The sequence below is a fragment of the Aquarana catesbeiana genome, linkage group LG07 (genome assembly GCF_042186555.1).
Source record: "Aquarana catesbeiana isolate 2022-GZ linkage group LG07, ASM4218655v1, whole genome shotgun sequence".
Lineage (NCBI taxonomy): Eukaryota > Metazoa > Chordata > Amphibia > Anura > Ranidae > Aquarana > Aquarana catesbeiana.
In genome coordinates this window covers 343,522,589-343,539,664 of record NC_133330.1, presented here as the reverse complement: position 1 = coordinate 343,539,664, position 17,076 = coordinate 343,522,589, and the positions used below count along the sequence as shown (strand labels likewise).

The window sequence follows — 17,076 nt, the reverse complement described above, 5'->3', positions numbered from 1 at the left end:
CTGAGGAAGAGTCAGGACGGGACTGGGGAAGAGTCAGGACGGGACTGGGGAAGAGTCAGGACGGGACTGGGGAAGAGTCAGGACGGGACTGGGGAAGAGTCAGGACGGGACTGGGGAAGAGTCAGGACGGGACTGGGGAAGAGTCAGGACGGGACTGGGGAAGAGTCAGGATGTGGAAGTCAGGTGGCCTGGTCCAATGTCACCGATTCACCAATAGTGCAAATGAAGAGTGCAGCTAATGCCAGTTAGTCCCATTTCACTGGACTTGTTCTGTTAAATATGACTAACTGCTACTGACTGTACCATGACCCTTCACCAACATGGAGGATGAAGGTGATCCAGAACCTGCACTTCTCAAGCAAAACAGCAATGACAAGTCCCAAATTTTAATCTTGACAGATTCCTACATAGTGGCTACTAAAAATTCCTGGATAGCATTAGTGCTCCATAATTACCACAATATTTCTCACACCATGAACTCCACTCCTATGAGACCTCACTGCCATATTTCTTACACCATGGACTCCATTCAAATGAGACCTCACTGCCATATTTCTCACACTATGGACTCCGCTCATATGAGACCTCGCCATCATATTACTCACACCATAGACTCCACTCATATGAGACCTCACCACCATATTACTTACATCATGGACTCCATTCATATGAGACCTCACCGCCATATTACTCACACCACTGACTCCACTCATATGAGACCTCACCACCATATTACTCACACCATGGCCCCCATTCATATGAAATCTCAGCGCCATACTACTCACACCATGGACTCCACACATATGAGACCTCCCCATCATACTACTAATACGATGGACTCCGCTGATATGGGTCCTCACCGCCATACTACTCCCACCATGGATTCCACTCATATGAGACCTCACTGCCATATTACTCACACCATGGACTCCACTCATATGAGACCTCACCACCATATTTCTCACACCATGTACTCCACACATTTAAGACCTCACTATAATACCACTTACACCATGGACTCCACTCATATGAGACCTCACCACAATGTTTCTCACACCATGGACTCCACTCATATGAGATCTCACCACCATGTTTCTCACACCATGGACTCCACTCATATGAGATCTCACCACCATGTTTCTCACACCATGGACTCCACTCATACGAGACCTCACCACCATATTACGCACACCATGGATTCCACTCATATGAGACCTCACCTCCATATTTCTCTCACCATGGACTCCACTCTTATGAGATCTCACCGCCATACTACTCACACCATGGACTTCGTTCATATGAAATTTCAGCGCCATACTACTCACACCATGAACTCCACTCATATGAGACCTCACTACCATACTACTCATACCAAGGACTCCACCCATGTGAGACCTCCCCGCCATACTACTAATACCATGGACTCCGCTGATATGGGTCCTCACCGCCATAGTACTCCCACCATGGACTCCACTCATATGGGTACTCACCGCCATACTACTCCCACCATGGACTCCATTCATATGAAATCTCAGCGCCACACTACTCACACCATGGACTCCACTCATATGAGACCTCCCCACCGTACTACTAATACCATGGACTCTGCTGATTCCACCATGGACTCCATTCATATGAATTCTCAGCGCCATACTAATCACACCATGGACTCAATTCAAATGAGACCTACACCATATTACTCACACCATGGACTCCACTCATATGAGACCTCACTATTATACCACTTATACTATGGACTCCACTCATGAGACCTCACCACCATATTACTCACACCATGGACTCCACTCATATGAGACCTCACCACTATATTACTCACAGCCATGCACTGCATTTATATGAGACCTTACTGCCATATTTCTCACACCATGGATTCCATTCATATGAGACCTCCCCACCATATTACTCACACCATGGACTCCATTCATATGAGACCTCACCATCCATATTTCTCACAACCATGCACTGCATTTATATGGGACCTCACTGAAATATTTCTCACACCAGGGACTCCACTCATATGAGACCTCACCACCATACTACTCACAACCATGGACTCCATTCATATGAGACCGCACTGCCATATTACTTACATCATGGACTCCATTCATGTGAGCCCTCACCACCATATTTCTCACACCACGGACTCCATTCATATGAGCCCTCACCACTATATTTCTCACACCATGGATTCCATTCATATGAGACCTCACCACTATATTTCTCACACCATGGACTCCATTCATATGAGACCTCACTGCCATATTACTCACACCATGGACTCCATTCATATGAGACCGCACTGCCATATTACTCACACTATGAACTCCACTTATTTGGGGCCTCACCATCCATATTTCTCACACCAGGGACTCCACTTATATGGGGCCTCACCGCCATATTACGCACACCATGGTCTCCACTCATATGAGACCTCACCGCCGTACTACTCACACCGTGAACTCCATTCATACGAATTCTCAGTGCCATACTACTCACACCATGGACTCCATTCATGTGAGTTCTCACCACCATACTACTCATACTATGGTCTCCACCATGAGATCTCACTGCTACAGTATATTACTCACTTCATGGATTCTAATTGGAGGTAAAGATTTACACCCAACGAGCCCCCAACAGCCCAATGCCAACTTACCCAAACCTGTTGGGGAGTCCAGGCATGGAGGAACAGGCTTCTCGGTGATGGTCTGGTTGAGTTCCAGCTTGGCGCTGGGCGTAAAGACGTCTGTGGCGGAGGTAACAGCGGGGTAGGTGTGGGCGGTGCCATTGGGCCGGGAGAAGTTGTAGTAAGGGTGGATGCGGGAGGAGTTCCTGACATTGAAGTGGCTGAAGAAGTCCAAACGTTGAGCGTAGACATCGAAGTAGAGGATCATGATAATGACGAAGTGCACAAGGCAGAGTAGAAGGACGGCCTTACAGATCCTCTCTAGAGTGACGCCCAGCAGCAACCTGGTCATCTTCTGACGTGGGGGAGGTCAGGCCGGACACCATGTGACCCTGAGGGCTGGGAGTCCAGCGCCGCCCATATGAGGTACACGTCCTGCACGGGAGACAAACAGGAAATCAGATTAATATTGATACTGGTATAGTAACTAGTTATATCGTTATATTATAGTAGCTAGTTTCTGACAGAGCCAACGCTGTGTATATAGGATTGTGTATATGGAGGTTTTCTATTGGTTGAACTAGATTGGCTTGTATCTTTTTTTTAACCTGACTAATTATATAAATGTTACCATGTAACTACAGTATATACATTTTGTAATTATATAACTATATACACTCACTGGCCACTTTATTAGGTACACCTGTTCAATTGCTTGGCAACACAAATTGCTAACCAGCCAACCACATGGCAGCAACTCAATGCATTTAGGCATCTAGACATGGTGAAGACGACTTGCTGAAGTTCAAACCGAGCATCAGAATGGGGAAGAAAGAGGATGGAAGTGACTTTGAACGTGGCATGTTTGTTGGTGCCAGGCGGGCTGGTCTGGGATTTTCACACACAACTATCTCTCAGGATTACAGAGAATGGTGGGAAAAAGAGAAAATATCCAGTGAGCGGCAGTTGTGTGGAGGAAAATGTTCCTGTCCATTAATAAATGGGAAACATTCGATTTTCTCGCCATGTTAGGATGCACTGACAGCCCATTCATTACACAAAACACACCACAAAGTAATGAAAGGGCTGCCGTTACACGCGTGGTGCTCTGTATCTGTCCATTCCATGTTTTCTGGATAGCACAGAGCACAGTGCAGGTCACATTGCTTTCTGGTCTCTTTGTAAGCATTCAAATAATTTTTTATTTTTTTGTCTCATCGCTATGAACAGCGAGGACTTCATGTCTGAGACCAGCAAACATATTATAAAAAAATCTGCACCTTTTATGGAAGGATATGAATGGATGTGCCGACCACGATTTTACTATATAAAACTCTGAATTGACTAAATAAGCAGAATATTGTACTGGACTCTATTCACGCCTTTGGATTTGTGTTAGAGAGGAGTTCCGGCCTGCATTAAAAAAAAAAAAAATAAAATAAAAGTCAGCAGCTACAAACGCTGTACAACTCCTGTAGCTGCTGACTTTTAATATAAGAACACTTACCTGTCCAGGGATCCCGCGATGTCGGCACCCTGATCTGATCCGTCCATCGGCTCTGGGTGGAGGCGCCGGCATCCTTATTAAGGGAGTCAGGAAGTGAAGCCTTGCAGCTTCACAGCCTGTATCCTACCACGCATGCGTGAATTGCTCTGCTCTTTCTAAATGGTCCCCCTGTCTTCTGGGGCCTTTGTGTGTCTCCCAGAAGGCAATGGGGGGCTGAAGGAAGAGGGTCTGCAAATGATGCGCCGTTACACTGAAGTGGGAGCGGGTGCCTGTTTTTGACAGGTATCCACTCCACCCCCCCCCCCCCCAAAAGGTGCCAAACGTGGCACCAGAGGGGGGGGGGGAGCAGATGAGTGGAGGTCCACTTTTTGGGTGGAACTCTGCTTCAATGAGCGTTTTATTGTATTAGGCTTTATATACACACACGCACCTGGCTGTAGAGAGACTGTGCAATCCCCTCTACTGGCACCCGCCGCTGCCGTGCGGCTATGTCTGGCGCAAACCCAACACATCACATCACCCAAAGAACACCATCCCCACTGTGAAACATGGTGGTGGCAGCATCATGCTGTGGGGATGTTTTGCAGCAGTCAGGACTGGGAAACTGGTCAGAGTTGAGGGAAAGATGGATGGTGCTAAATACAGGGATATCCTTGAGCAAAACCTGTACCACTCTGTGTGTGATTTGAGGCTAGGACGGAGGTTCACCTTCCAGCAGGACAATGACCCCAAACACACTGCTAAAGCAACACTTGAGTGGTTTAAGGGGAAACATATAAATGTGTTGGAATAGCCTAGTCAAAGCCCAGACCTCAATCCAATAGAAAATCTGTGGTCAGACTTAAAGATTGCTGTTCACAAGCGCAAACCATCCAACTTGAAGGAGCTGGAGCAGTTTTGCAAGGAGGAATGGGCAAAAATCCCAGTGGTAAGATTTGGCAACTCATAGAGACTTATCCAAAGAGACTTGGAGCTGTGATAGCCGCAAAAGGTGGCTCTACAAAGTATTGACTTTAGGGGGGTGAATACTTATGCACATTGACTTTTTCTGTTATTTTGTCCTATTTGTTGTTTGCTTCACAATAAAAAAAAACAAAAAAACATCTAAGTTGTGGGCGTGTTCTGTAAATTAAATGATGCAAATCCTCAAACAATCCATGTTAATTCCAGGATGTGAGGCAACAAAACACGAAAAATGCCAAGGGGGGCGAATACTTTTGCAAGGCACTGTCATTGTATGACAATCTAAAACAGTTTATTGATATTTATTAACCACTTAACGACCGCGCCATAGCTGAATACAGCGCGTCTCAAACTCTGGGAGGGCATACATTGAGGTCCTCCCAGAATCGCGCCCCCTGGGGGCGCGTACCCGGGAATATCCGTGACCGTCATTGATCACGGTAAATGGCTGCTGACAGCAGCTGTTTATCACGTGATTGCTACATCAAATGACAAAGCGATCACTTGTAAACAAACCAGCGTCATATCCGGTTCCTCTCTCCCCTCTATGTACCGATCGGTACAGTGTGAGCGAAGAGGGGAGAGATCGGGTGCAGCAGCGCTGTGGGCTGGATGTGTAGTGCCCACAGCGCTGATCTGTGACAATTCCAGCCTCATCTATCCATGCTCATCCATCCATCCATACTCAGCAATACTTATCCATCCATCCTCAGCAATACTCATCCATCCATCCTCAGCAATACTCATCCATCCATCCTCAGCAATACTCATCCATCCATCCTCAGCAATACTCATCCATCCATCCTCATCCATCCATCATCAGCAATACTCATCCATTCATCCATCCTCAGCAATACTCATCCATCTATCCTCAGCAATACTCATCCATCCATCCATGCTCAGCAATACTCATCCATCCATCCATCCATGCTCAGCCATCCATCCCTAAGCAGCAATATTCATCCATGCTCAGCCATCCATCCATACTCAGCAATACTCATCCATCTATGCTCAGCCATCCCATCCACCCCCATCCATACCCAGCCTTACCCGGCCGTACCCAGCCACTCTCATTCATGCTCAGTCATCTCATCTATACTCAGCCATCCCTATCCACGGCTCATCCATCCCCATTCATGCTTATCCGTGCCACATCAGTTCTCATCCATTAGGAGTGCCTCACGAAAGTGTAATAGGTAGTCAAATTAGATTTGACATTTATGCCCCTAGAACACCTGAAGGTGCTCCCTGCATGTTGGGCCTCTGTATGTGGCCACGCTGTGCAAAAGTCTCACACATGTGGTATCGCCGTACTCAGGAGGAGTAGGGGAATCTTTTTTGGGGTGTAATTTTTGATATGTATATGCTATGTGTTAGAAATATTGTATAAATCGACAACTTTGTGTAAAAAAAAAACAAACATATTTTCCAAAAACTTGTAGAAATAAATGACATGTTCAAAAGACTCATTAGGACTCATAGATTATACATTGGGTTGTTTTCTTTCCAAAATGGGGTAATTTTTGGTGCGTTTCCATTGTCCTGGTGCTCCAGGGCCTTCAAAAGTGTAAGAGGTAGTCAAGAAATTAGATGTGTAATTTATGCTCGTAGAACCCCTGATGGTGCTCCCTGCATGTTGGGCCTCTGTATGTGGCCAGGCTGTGTAAAAGTCTCAAACATGTAGTATTGCCATACTCAGGAGGAGTAGTAGAATGTGTTTTGGGGTGTAATTTGTGGTATGCATATGCTGTGTGTGAGAAATAACCTGATAATATGACAATTTTGTGAAAAAAAAAAAAATCTTGATTTTGCAAAGAATTGTGGGAAAAAAATTACAACTTCAAAAAACTCAGTATGCCTCTTACTAAATACCTTGGAATGTCTACTTTCCAAAAAGGGGTCATTTGGGGGGTATTTGTACTTTCCTGGCTTGTTAGGGTCTCAAGAAATGAGATGAGGCCTTCAGTACATCAGGTCTGATCAATTTTCAGTGATTGGCACCATAGCTTGTGGACTCTATAACAAAGACCAAATAATATACACCGATTTGGATTATTATTACCAAAGATATGTAGCAGTATAAATTTTGCCCAAAGTTTATGAAGAAAAAATTACTAATTTGCAAAATTTGTACATAAAAGGAGAAAAATGCATTTTTTTTTTTTTTTTTACAGATTTTTTGGTCTTTTTTCTTCTTATAGCGCAAAAAATAAAAAAAACAGAGGTGATTAAATACCACCAAAAGAAAAGCTCTATTTGTGTGAAAAAATATGACAAAAATGTCATATAGGTACAGTGTTGCATGACTGAGTAATTGTCATTCAAAATGTGAGAGGAAAGGATTAGGAAGGGGGTTTAGGTACCCGGTGGTCAAGTGGTTAATTTATTTTTACTCTGAATTCCAAAAGCTGTTTTTTTCTTTTTAAATATTTTGAGCATGTGACCAGCAGAGGACTAGAAGCTCCTCCTGCTTATGTTTCCCTGCAGACAGGCTGGGAGAGAGCTGGGTCATGTGACAGCTGGATATCCATTAGTTAAAAAGGTACAGTACTTAGATTTAAAAAAAAAAAAAATGTTCACAATATAGATTTTATTGAAAATATTTAAACGTATACAAATATATAAAAAGGTATACAAATAACACATGAAGAATTGAAGTGCTGTCACCCCCATACAGGAATAGAAGGGAGAATGTACATTACACAGAGCTTGTTTAGCATCACTTTAAAGCGGTCCAATCACTTTGAACGGGTTTATAACGAGCCTCATGACACGAAGACGCACCCGCACTATTTTTGGCCAATCAGCACGGCGCACTCACATCTGTGCCCCAAGGGACTGGGCCCCCTCCAGTACAGCTAGATCCTGAACGCCATTACTCCACAAAGTGACATCAGGGGCCCGAAGTAAATTGATCCTAAAGTCACGAGGACAGAAAGAAGAATGGCGAAGAGACCTCTGCGTCGATCGTTTACAGAGATAATTGGTCCTGCGGGGTGGATGTGAGCGGAGCCCCCCAACCTGGAAACGAGTGCCAGCCCATTTACACCGGAATGTTTTATGGCACGTCAATGCAGACAAGGTCCGACATTACTGAACGGGGCTCATTCACATCGCATGCAGGTTGTCTGTTGATGCATTGATAATGTTATGGGGCCTTGTGCTGACAACGGCAGAGCATGAAGCTGGAAGCTCCAAAACGCTGGAGGAGGAAAAAAAATTTAAATCAATGATTCTCTATGGAGACGGTTCACATCTTCTCTATAAGTCGCCTGAAGCCAAAATGCTTGAAGCTCAAAAAAGTCCTGGAGCTCGAATCGCGAAGTTTGGGGCCTTTTTGAAGCTTTTTTTTTTTTTTTACATAGAAATGCATGGAAACGCTTGATTCAAGTGTTTTATCGCACTTTTTTTTTGCATTTTTCTGCTCAAATGCAAAAATTAAATGAAAACGAATAATAATAACAAATAAATAATAAAAATAAATAAAAAAAACTCCAACCACATCCCTTGACCCTAACATTAACTCCTATTATTAACCCCTAACCCTAACTAAATAAATTATTTAACCCCTAACAAAAAAAATAAATAAATAAAAATAAATTAATTAAAAAAACTCTAACCCCAACCCTTGACCCTAATATTAACCCCTAACCCTAATTAGGGCTGCACGATTAATCATTAAGAATCAAGATCACAATTTCCCCCCCCCCCTCACAATCTCAACAAAGCATTTTCCCGATTCTATGCAGAGTTCTCTGCCCAAGCCGATGGCTGTCAAAAAAAATAATTAAAAATAAACCAGGCAGTCTGCCAAGTTTCACAACAACCCTCAGCCCTGAGCTAACTATAAACATTGTAATGTTTTGTTCTTTAGATCAACGGAATGAACTTCGGTCTGTAAATGAGGGAAGTTTAAACACTTAAAGAATAAACCAGGGGTAGGCAACCCCCCGGCACTGGTGCAGCAAGCGGCATGCGAAGCCTCTTTTGCCAGCACTCGACTCCCTTCCCCATCAGCAGAGCAGTGCAGGGAAGTGTCAGTGAGACACTAATGCATTCCAATTTCAGAATCACTCATGCCGCACCTGCACCGAGGGGGAGGCACTGCCCCCCACACATTGAAGATGGGAAACATTGCTCGGTTCTCTAACTTTGCTGTATCTGCGATCGTCAGCTCTTGTGATGGGGAAGAGACTGGGTGCAGTTCTACTGGAGTTCCGTTTCCAGGAGGAGGAAGACTGTGATTGGCCACTGATAAAGCCAATCACAGTCCTGCTAGCCCCGCCCACCATCTGGAGGAAGATGACTCGCTGGATTGCCACTACCAATCACAGAAAGAAGGGATTTCACTGTAAATGAGAAAACCCCAATCAGGTGACAGGTTGTGGAATTACTGTTGAGCTTCTGGGAACTTTGTTGAAATTATTCCTGAACCTTTCCGCCATTTACTACTGAACCCCGACACTCTGTGTCCCTTACTACTGAACCCCGATACTCTGTGTCCACAGCCAGTATTCAGCGTAATGAAAATCACACCCAACCACTTTCTCTCAGCTGCAGGGGCCCAACTTATGATCCTGCACACAGGCCCACTGCTTTCAGAAAATGCCCCTGACCTAAGCTCATCATTGCGCATCCATTCCAAATGCTTGTATGCGACATCCCATACATCCTATACATCCCATACGTCCCATACATCCCACACATCCCATACATCACACACGTCCCACACATCCCATACATCAGATACATCCCATACATCCTATGCATCCCATACATCACACACGTCCCACACATCCCATACATCTCATGCATCCCATACATCACACACGTCCCATACATCACACACGTCCCACACATCCCATACATCACGCACGTCCCATAGGATGAGTGTGCCAGGACAGGTAGATGTGTCTCATCTCTGCTTCCTTTCACCACTCTGCATATCACATATATCATAGATGAGAAGAGGGTGCAGCGGTGGGGAAAATGAGCAGGTAGGTACAGTGGTAAAACAGATGAGGAGGGGGTTCAGCAGATGGACAGAAGCAGGGGATACATTGGTGGGGCAGATGAAAAAAAGCAGGTTACAGTGGTGGGGCAGATGAGCAGATGGGTTCAGTGTTAGGACAGATGAGAAGGTGATTCAGTAGTGAGACAGAAGAGTATAGGGATATGGAGGTGGTGCAGATGTGCATTCAGGTACAGTGGTGGGGCAGATGAGAAAAGGGGTACATTGATGGAGCAGATGAGCAGGGGGGTTACAGTGGTGGAACAGAAGAGCAAGGGGGTACAGTGGTGGGGCAGATGTGCATGAAGGTAGAGAGGTGGGGCAGATGTACAGGGGGGTACAGAGGTGGGGCAGATGTGCATGAAGGTACAGAGGTGGGGCAGATGTACGGGGGGGTACAGAGGTGGGGCAGATGTACAGGGGGGTACAGAGGTGGGGCAGATGTGCATGAAGGTACAGAGGTGGGGCAGATGTACGGGGGGTACAGAGGTGGGGCAGATGTAAAAGGAGATACAGAGGTGGGGCAGATGTAAAGGGGGGTACAGAGGTGGGGCAGATGTACAGGGGGGTACAGAGGTGGGGCAGATGTACAGGGGGGTACAGAGGTGGGGCAGATGTACAGGGGGGAACAGTGGTAGGGAAAATGTGCAGGGGGTTACAGTGGTGGGGGTACATTGGTGGGGCAGATGAGAAAAGGGGGTATAGTGGTGGGGCAGATGTACAGGGTAGTACAGCGGTGGGGCAGATGTACAGGGTAGTACAGCGGTGGGGCAGATGTACAGTGGTGGGGCAGATGTGCAGGGGGTTACAGTGGTGGGGCAGATGAGCAGGGGGTGCAGCAATAAAACAGATTTGCAGGGGGACAGTGATCGGAGGTGTGGAGTTGCAGGAATTGGGGCTGATCTGAGGAGGGAGGGTGCAGGATGTTACTTTCTCATTACTACAGTACTGTAGTTTGCAGCATTTACTTCAGAAAAAATCCTTTTCGTGATTGAGAGTGTGAAGTTGACATTTTTTGGTTATAAAATCGGCACGTCAATTTTTTTTTTTAAAACATTTTTCGGCACACTGCGCTGAAAAGGTTGCCTCCCCCCGGACTAAACCTTTTTCTGATACTTGTGCTTTTCAGTTAAAATCATTATTTTTTTGCTAGAAAACCCAATCATTATATTTTGGAGAATAGAGAATAAAATGTTTTTATGACAGTAATTCTGCGTTTAGGAGTATAGAAACAAGGAATGACTGCTGCCCCCCTATAAATGAAAATCACCGAGGTGAAATCCAAAAAGTAAAAAAGTTATAAACAGGGGAATTGGCGCTGTCCAGCTATATGTGCATAGGTAGTGATTCATACGAGTGCAAAAAAGATTTGTAAATGCGTGTACCAAATATTAATATTGTGCATGTAACAAATGTGTTTGCAAGGGCTGAGGTATCTCAAGTGTAAACAGTGCACCTAATAGGTGTAATGTGATAAAGTGCAACATGCTCCTAAAATATATGCGAAAATATCATTATACCAAATAATTATATAGTGTATAAAGAATTAGCTGGAAAATGGCAGAAAAAACATGATCCAATATATAAACAATTGTGGCAATCAAACCAATATTTGACAATCCGAGCAAACAATTATTAGAAAGTAAAAATATAGAAATAAAAATAGAAATCCCCAGCATATGTGCATAAAAAGTCCAAAAAAGGAAAAAAAGAAAAACATTTTTTGTGTGTAGAAAACAAGGACTTATGAAAAATGAGTGTCCAAAATCAAAAAGTCCTAAAAGTGTGTCCTTCTGGTGAAGAAAAGCATAGTCTCAGCATTAACTGATAGTGTCCCGTCCTTCACTGCACCCCCACTCGTGCTTGCACTCACCGGACTGCCTAACCCCTGCAGGGGTAAAAGGCATATGTAGACAATCCTGCGATGGCGAAACCGGGAAGTGATCCTCCGTCCGGGGGTGTTTATCCTGCTAGGTTAAATTAGATGAGTTCAGTATGTGGTGAAAATCGCCAGTCCTGGAGTCTCATAAATGTCCTATTTGGCATTCTGTTTTCCCTTTGCAGCCTGTGGCACTGGTCTGATCTTATAGGGATCCAGAGAAGACTGGGAACCAGGAAGCAGGAAACGAAAAGCAGTCGTGAGTCGTGACCAGCTGCTTTTCGTTTCCTGCTTCCCAGTCTTCTCTGGATCACTATAAGATCAGACCAGTGCCACAGGCTGGAAAGGGAAAACAGGATGCCAAATAGGACATTTATGAGACTCCAGGACTGGCGATTTTCACCACATACTGAACTCATCTAATTTAACCTAGCAGGATAAACACCCCCGGACGGAGGATCACTTCCCGGTTTCGCCATCGCAGGATTGTTAGGGGTTAGGCAGTTCGGTGAGTGCAAGCACGAGTGGGGGTGCAGTGAAGGACGGGACACTATCAGTTAATGCTGAGACTATGCTTTTCTTCACCAGAAGGACACACTTTTAGGACTTTTTGATTTTGGACACTCATTTTTCATAAGTCCTTGTTTTCTACACACAAAAAAGTTTTCTTTTTTTCCTTTTTTGGACTTTTTATGCACATATGCTGGGGATTTCTATTTTTATTTCTATATTTTTACTTTCTAATAATTGTTTGCTCGGATTGTCAGAGAATAAAATGTTGGTTGTTGCAATATTTTATGTCACACTGTATTTGCGCAACGGTCTTTGAAATGCAAATATTTTGGAAAAAAAAATACACTTTAATGAATTAAAAAAAAAAACTAAACAGTAAAGTTAGCCCCAATTTTTTTTTTTTGTATAATATGAAAGAAGATGTTATGCCGCGAGATTTGTGATCTTTATTCTAAGCAAAAAAAATTGTGATTCTCATTTTGGCCAGAATCGTGCAGCTCTAACCCTGATATTAACCCCTAACCCTAAGTCAATAAATAAATAAATGATTTAACCCGTTACAAAAAAATAATAAATAAATAATAAAAGTGGTGAAAAAGTTGAAAAACAACAAAATGATGAATATTGATGAACAGATGATATTTTTCTCTATTGGCTAATTAAAAAAAAAAAAAGAAAACGCAAAAGCTCAAAAAAAGCTTTAAAAATGCTGTACACAACGCTCGAAAACGCACATTCAAACACTGAAAAACACGCTCAAAGACATGACAACGCTTGGGTGTGAATGCAGCCAAAGCGTCAGAATTTCAAGCATTTTTTCTAAGAGTTTTTTTTTTTGTGTTTTTTTTTTTTTGGAGCAGAATTGCACATTTGTGCAGCTTTTTGTCAGACATATTTTTTCAGGTGTTTTTTCAACTAAAAAGGTGTGGAGTGCTGCTGAAAAAAAAGGAGCAGAGAGCTGCTGTGTGAGCAGAAAACGTGCGACAAATCGCTTGGAAAAAAAAAAAGCGCACGGCGTGCCTTTTTAAGAGATTCCATTGACGTCTACGGAGACAAAACCGCTCGGTCCTGCCTGAAAAGTAGCTCATGTACGTTTTTTGATTTGTTGTGCGTTTTTGAGCTTCGAGCTACACAAAGTGTGAGCGGGGGCCCGATTGTTGAAAAAGGAAATAAAAGAAAAAACTTCCTTAACGACACACATGGAAAGGTGAAAATCCGGATTAACGCACACCCAAAATAGAGGAGCCGCCTCAAGAGTCACACTCTAGAGTCACACTTCTCCGCGTGTTGTCGGCATTCATGGGTTGTCATCAATAGATCCTACATGAGTTGGGTGCTCACCCTGTGGCCCTCCAGCTGTTGCAGGAACTACAAGTCCCATCATGCCTCTGGAAGTCATTCTTGTAAGTCCAGTGGCGGCCCGTGCATTGTGGGCGCACGGGCGCCGCCGCGCCCCCCCCCCCCCCCCGACACCTCTGCTGCCCTCCCTATTCATGTGCCCGGCCCCTTTCAGGACGCCGGACACATGAAATACGGAGATGGGGGGGTGTATTTTGAAGCATGTGAATAGAGCCAGAGGCTCCAATAGGCTTCAAAATAGGGTGGGCTCATGGTGCAGAGCACTGCGTCCCGATCCCACCCTGTTGTGTGGCATAGCGAATTCATTTTCGCAATTTTCACACAAACGGTCCTCCCTGCCAATCAGCAGGCAGGTCAGTGAGACCTGTCTCCCGACTGGCCAAAGCATTAGGCGATCCTATTGGATGCCTAACGCTTTGGCGGAAGAGGAGACACGGCAGATGAAACCTGAGGAGCCGAGGGGACACAGGGGCCACAGCCGCCACTTCCCGCTACTACAGAAGAGAAGGAGGAAGCCCCGTCACTTGGTAAGTGCCACCGGACCAGCCGTGGAGGGGGGTTAGTGAAGTGACAGCCAAGCCGGGGGACACGCCTGGCTGCATTTGATGGGCACAAGTGGCTGCATATGATGGGCACAGTGGCAGCGTGCGATGGGCACAGTGGCTGCGTGCGATGGGCACAGTGGCTGCGTGCGATGGGCACAGTGGCTGCGTGCGATGGGCACAGTGGCTGCGTGCGATGGGCACAGTGGCTGCGTGCGATGGGCACAGTGGCTGCGTGCGATGGGCGCAAGTGGCTGCGTGCGATGGGCGCAAGTGGCTGCATTCGATGGGCGCAAGTGGCTGCATTCGATGGGCGCAAGTGGCTGCATTCGATGGGCGCAAGTGGCTGCATTCGATGGGCGCAAGTGGCTGCATATGATGGGCACACGTGGCTGCATATGATGGGCGCAAGTGGCTGCATATGATGGGCGCAAGTGGCTGCATTTGATGGGCACAGTGAGGCTGCAATTGATGGGGGGGGGTTCAGTATTTTTCAGTTTGTCTGTGCCCCCCCCCAAAAAATTTGAGCACCAGCAGCCATTGCTTGTAACTGTCAGTCTTGCAATGCCTCATGGGACTTGTAGCTCCGCAGCAGCTGGAGGGCCGCACGTTGAGCACCCCTGCTAGCATGTGTTGATGCATCAAAAAAAAAAAAAAAAAATTGAACAATTCATAGCAACGCACCGCACAGCAGTATATAACACAATTACCGTCCTGTGTACATGCACTGCTGTGAATAGGACCATAAAGAGATGCGGAGATCCCTCCAGGCCCGGGCCGTCACACTCGGCTGTTCTGATGCAATCAGCAAAATTCCGGCATTTTGCTGCATGAAAATGCATGTCAAGTAGAAATCCCGTTTTTTTTCCCTCTGTGGCTGGTTCATCTCTATACACTGCAGTGTGACCCGCAAAGGGGAGATAATATGGGTGCACCATGCACACTGCATGCACACAAAACTGTCCATCCTGCAAGAGGAACTTCAGTCCCCCTGGACGTGGCTCCGCCTCCTCCACCAGCACTGCCAATGGTGATCGTCGTTTGCAAGCGGCAAAGGGCCCTGCCCGGACTTTGGAACCTGGTAATGCCCTGTTGTATGTGTCTACATTTACCACGGCCACGGGAAAAACACAAAAGGCAGCAAATTTGCGTTCTCCCGTGGCCAGCAGTCAAGCGTTCCTACACGTTCAGGAGAGGGAGGTTGGACCTCACCTAACTGCAGCAGCTCCTAAACTCTGCTAAAGGCCTACGTGTACATAATAATTATTCATAAATCCAAATTAAACAAAAACTACTTTTTTGGGGGATTTATAAATAATTATTATGGACACGTTGTTTGTGAACCGTGCAGTATCATTATTCTGAGCACAATATTTTTAAAAGTGGATATTTTTTAGATACATTGTTTCACAGTGTTATTTATATACAGTGCATTCGGAACATATTCACAGCGCTTCACTTTTACCACATTTTGTTAAATTACAGCCTTATTCCATAATTGATTAAATGCATTATTTTCCTCAAAATTCTACAAACAATTCCCCACAGTGACAACGTGAAAGAAGTTTGTTTGAAATCTTTGCAAATGTATTAAAAATTAAAAAAAACAAAAAAAAATCCAATGTACATAAGTATCACAGGCTCCTCCCACGTACATAAGTATCACAGGCTCCTCCCACGTACATAAGTATCACAGGCCCCTCCCATGTACAGAAGTATCACAGGCCCCTCCCATGTACAGAAGTATCACAGGCCCCTCCCATGTACAGAAGTATCACAGGCCCCTCCCATGTACAGAAGTATCACAGGCCCCTCCCATGTACAGAAGTATCACAGGCCCCTCCCATGTACAGAAGTACCACAGGCCCCTCCCATGTACAGAAGTATCACAGGCCCCTCCCATGTACAGAAGTATCACAGACTCCTCCCATGTACAGAAGTATCACAGGCTCCTCCCATGTACAGAAGTATCACAGGCTCCTCCCATGTATATAAGTATCACAGGCTTCTCCCATGTACAGAAGTATCACAGACTCCTCCCATGTACAGAAGTATCACAGGCTCCTCCCATGTATATAAGTATCACAGGCTTCTCCCATGTACAGAAGTATCACAGACTCCTCCCATGTACATAAGTATCACAGGCTCCTCCCATGACACTCAGAATTGAGCTCAGGTGCCTTCTGTTTCCTGTGATCATCCTTGAGATGTTTCTACAACTTGATTGGAGTCCACCTGTGGTAAATTCAGTTGATTGGACATGATTTGGAAAGGCACACACCTGTCTATAGAAGGTCCCACAGGTAACAGTGCATGTCAGAGCACAAACCAAGCCATGAAGTCCAAGGCATGGCCTGTATACCTCGGAGACAGGATTGTATGGAGGCACAGATCGTGGGAAGGGTACAGAAGCATTTCTGCAGCATTGAAGATCCCAATGAGCACAGTGGCCTTCATCATCTGTAGATGGAAGAAGTTTGGAACCACCAGGACTCTTCCTAGAGTGGGCTGCCTGGCCAAACTGAGCAATCGGGGGAGAAGGGCCTTAGTCAGGGAGGTGACCAAGAACCCGATGGACACTCTGACAGAGCTCCAGTGTTTCTCTGTGGAGAGAGGAGAACCTTCCAGAAAAACAATCATCTTTGCAACACTCCA

At 45.3% G+C, this 17,076-nt stretch overlaps 1 protein-coding gene across 2 annotated transcripts in view; it reads right to left on the bottom strand.

Moving 5' to 3' along the window:
* The window catches only part of B4GALT2 (beta-1,4-galactosyltransferase 2), a 126,621-nt gene that overhangs the window by 72,820 nt on the left and 36,725 nt on the right, over positions 1-17,076 (bottom strand). Inside the window, exons 1-2 of one of the 2 annotated variants that reach the window (XM_073593975.1) lie at positions 12,002-12,232; positions 2,678-3,082 (exon numbers count right to left, since the gene is read on the bottom strand). In XM_073593975.1, coding sequence (XP_073450076.1) covers positions 2,678-2,999 — 322 coding nt within the window. In that variant the 5' untranslated portion in view covers positions 3,000-3,082; positions 12,002-12,232. Of the gene's footprint in view, positions 1-2,677; positions 3,083-12,001; positions 12,233-17,076 lie in introns of those variants that run through there. The other variant, XM_073593973.1, reaches the window with a different exon arrangement.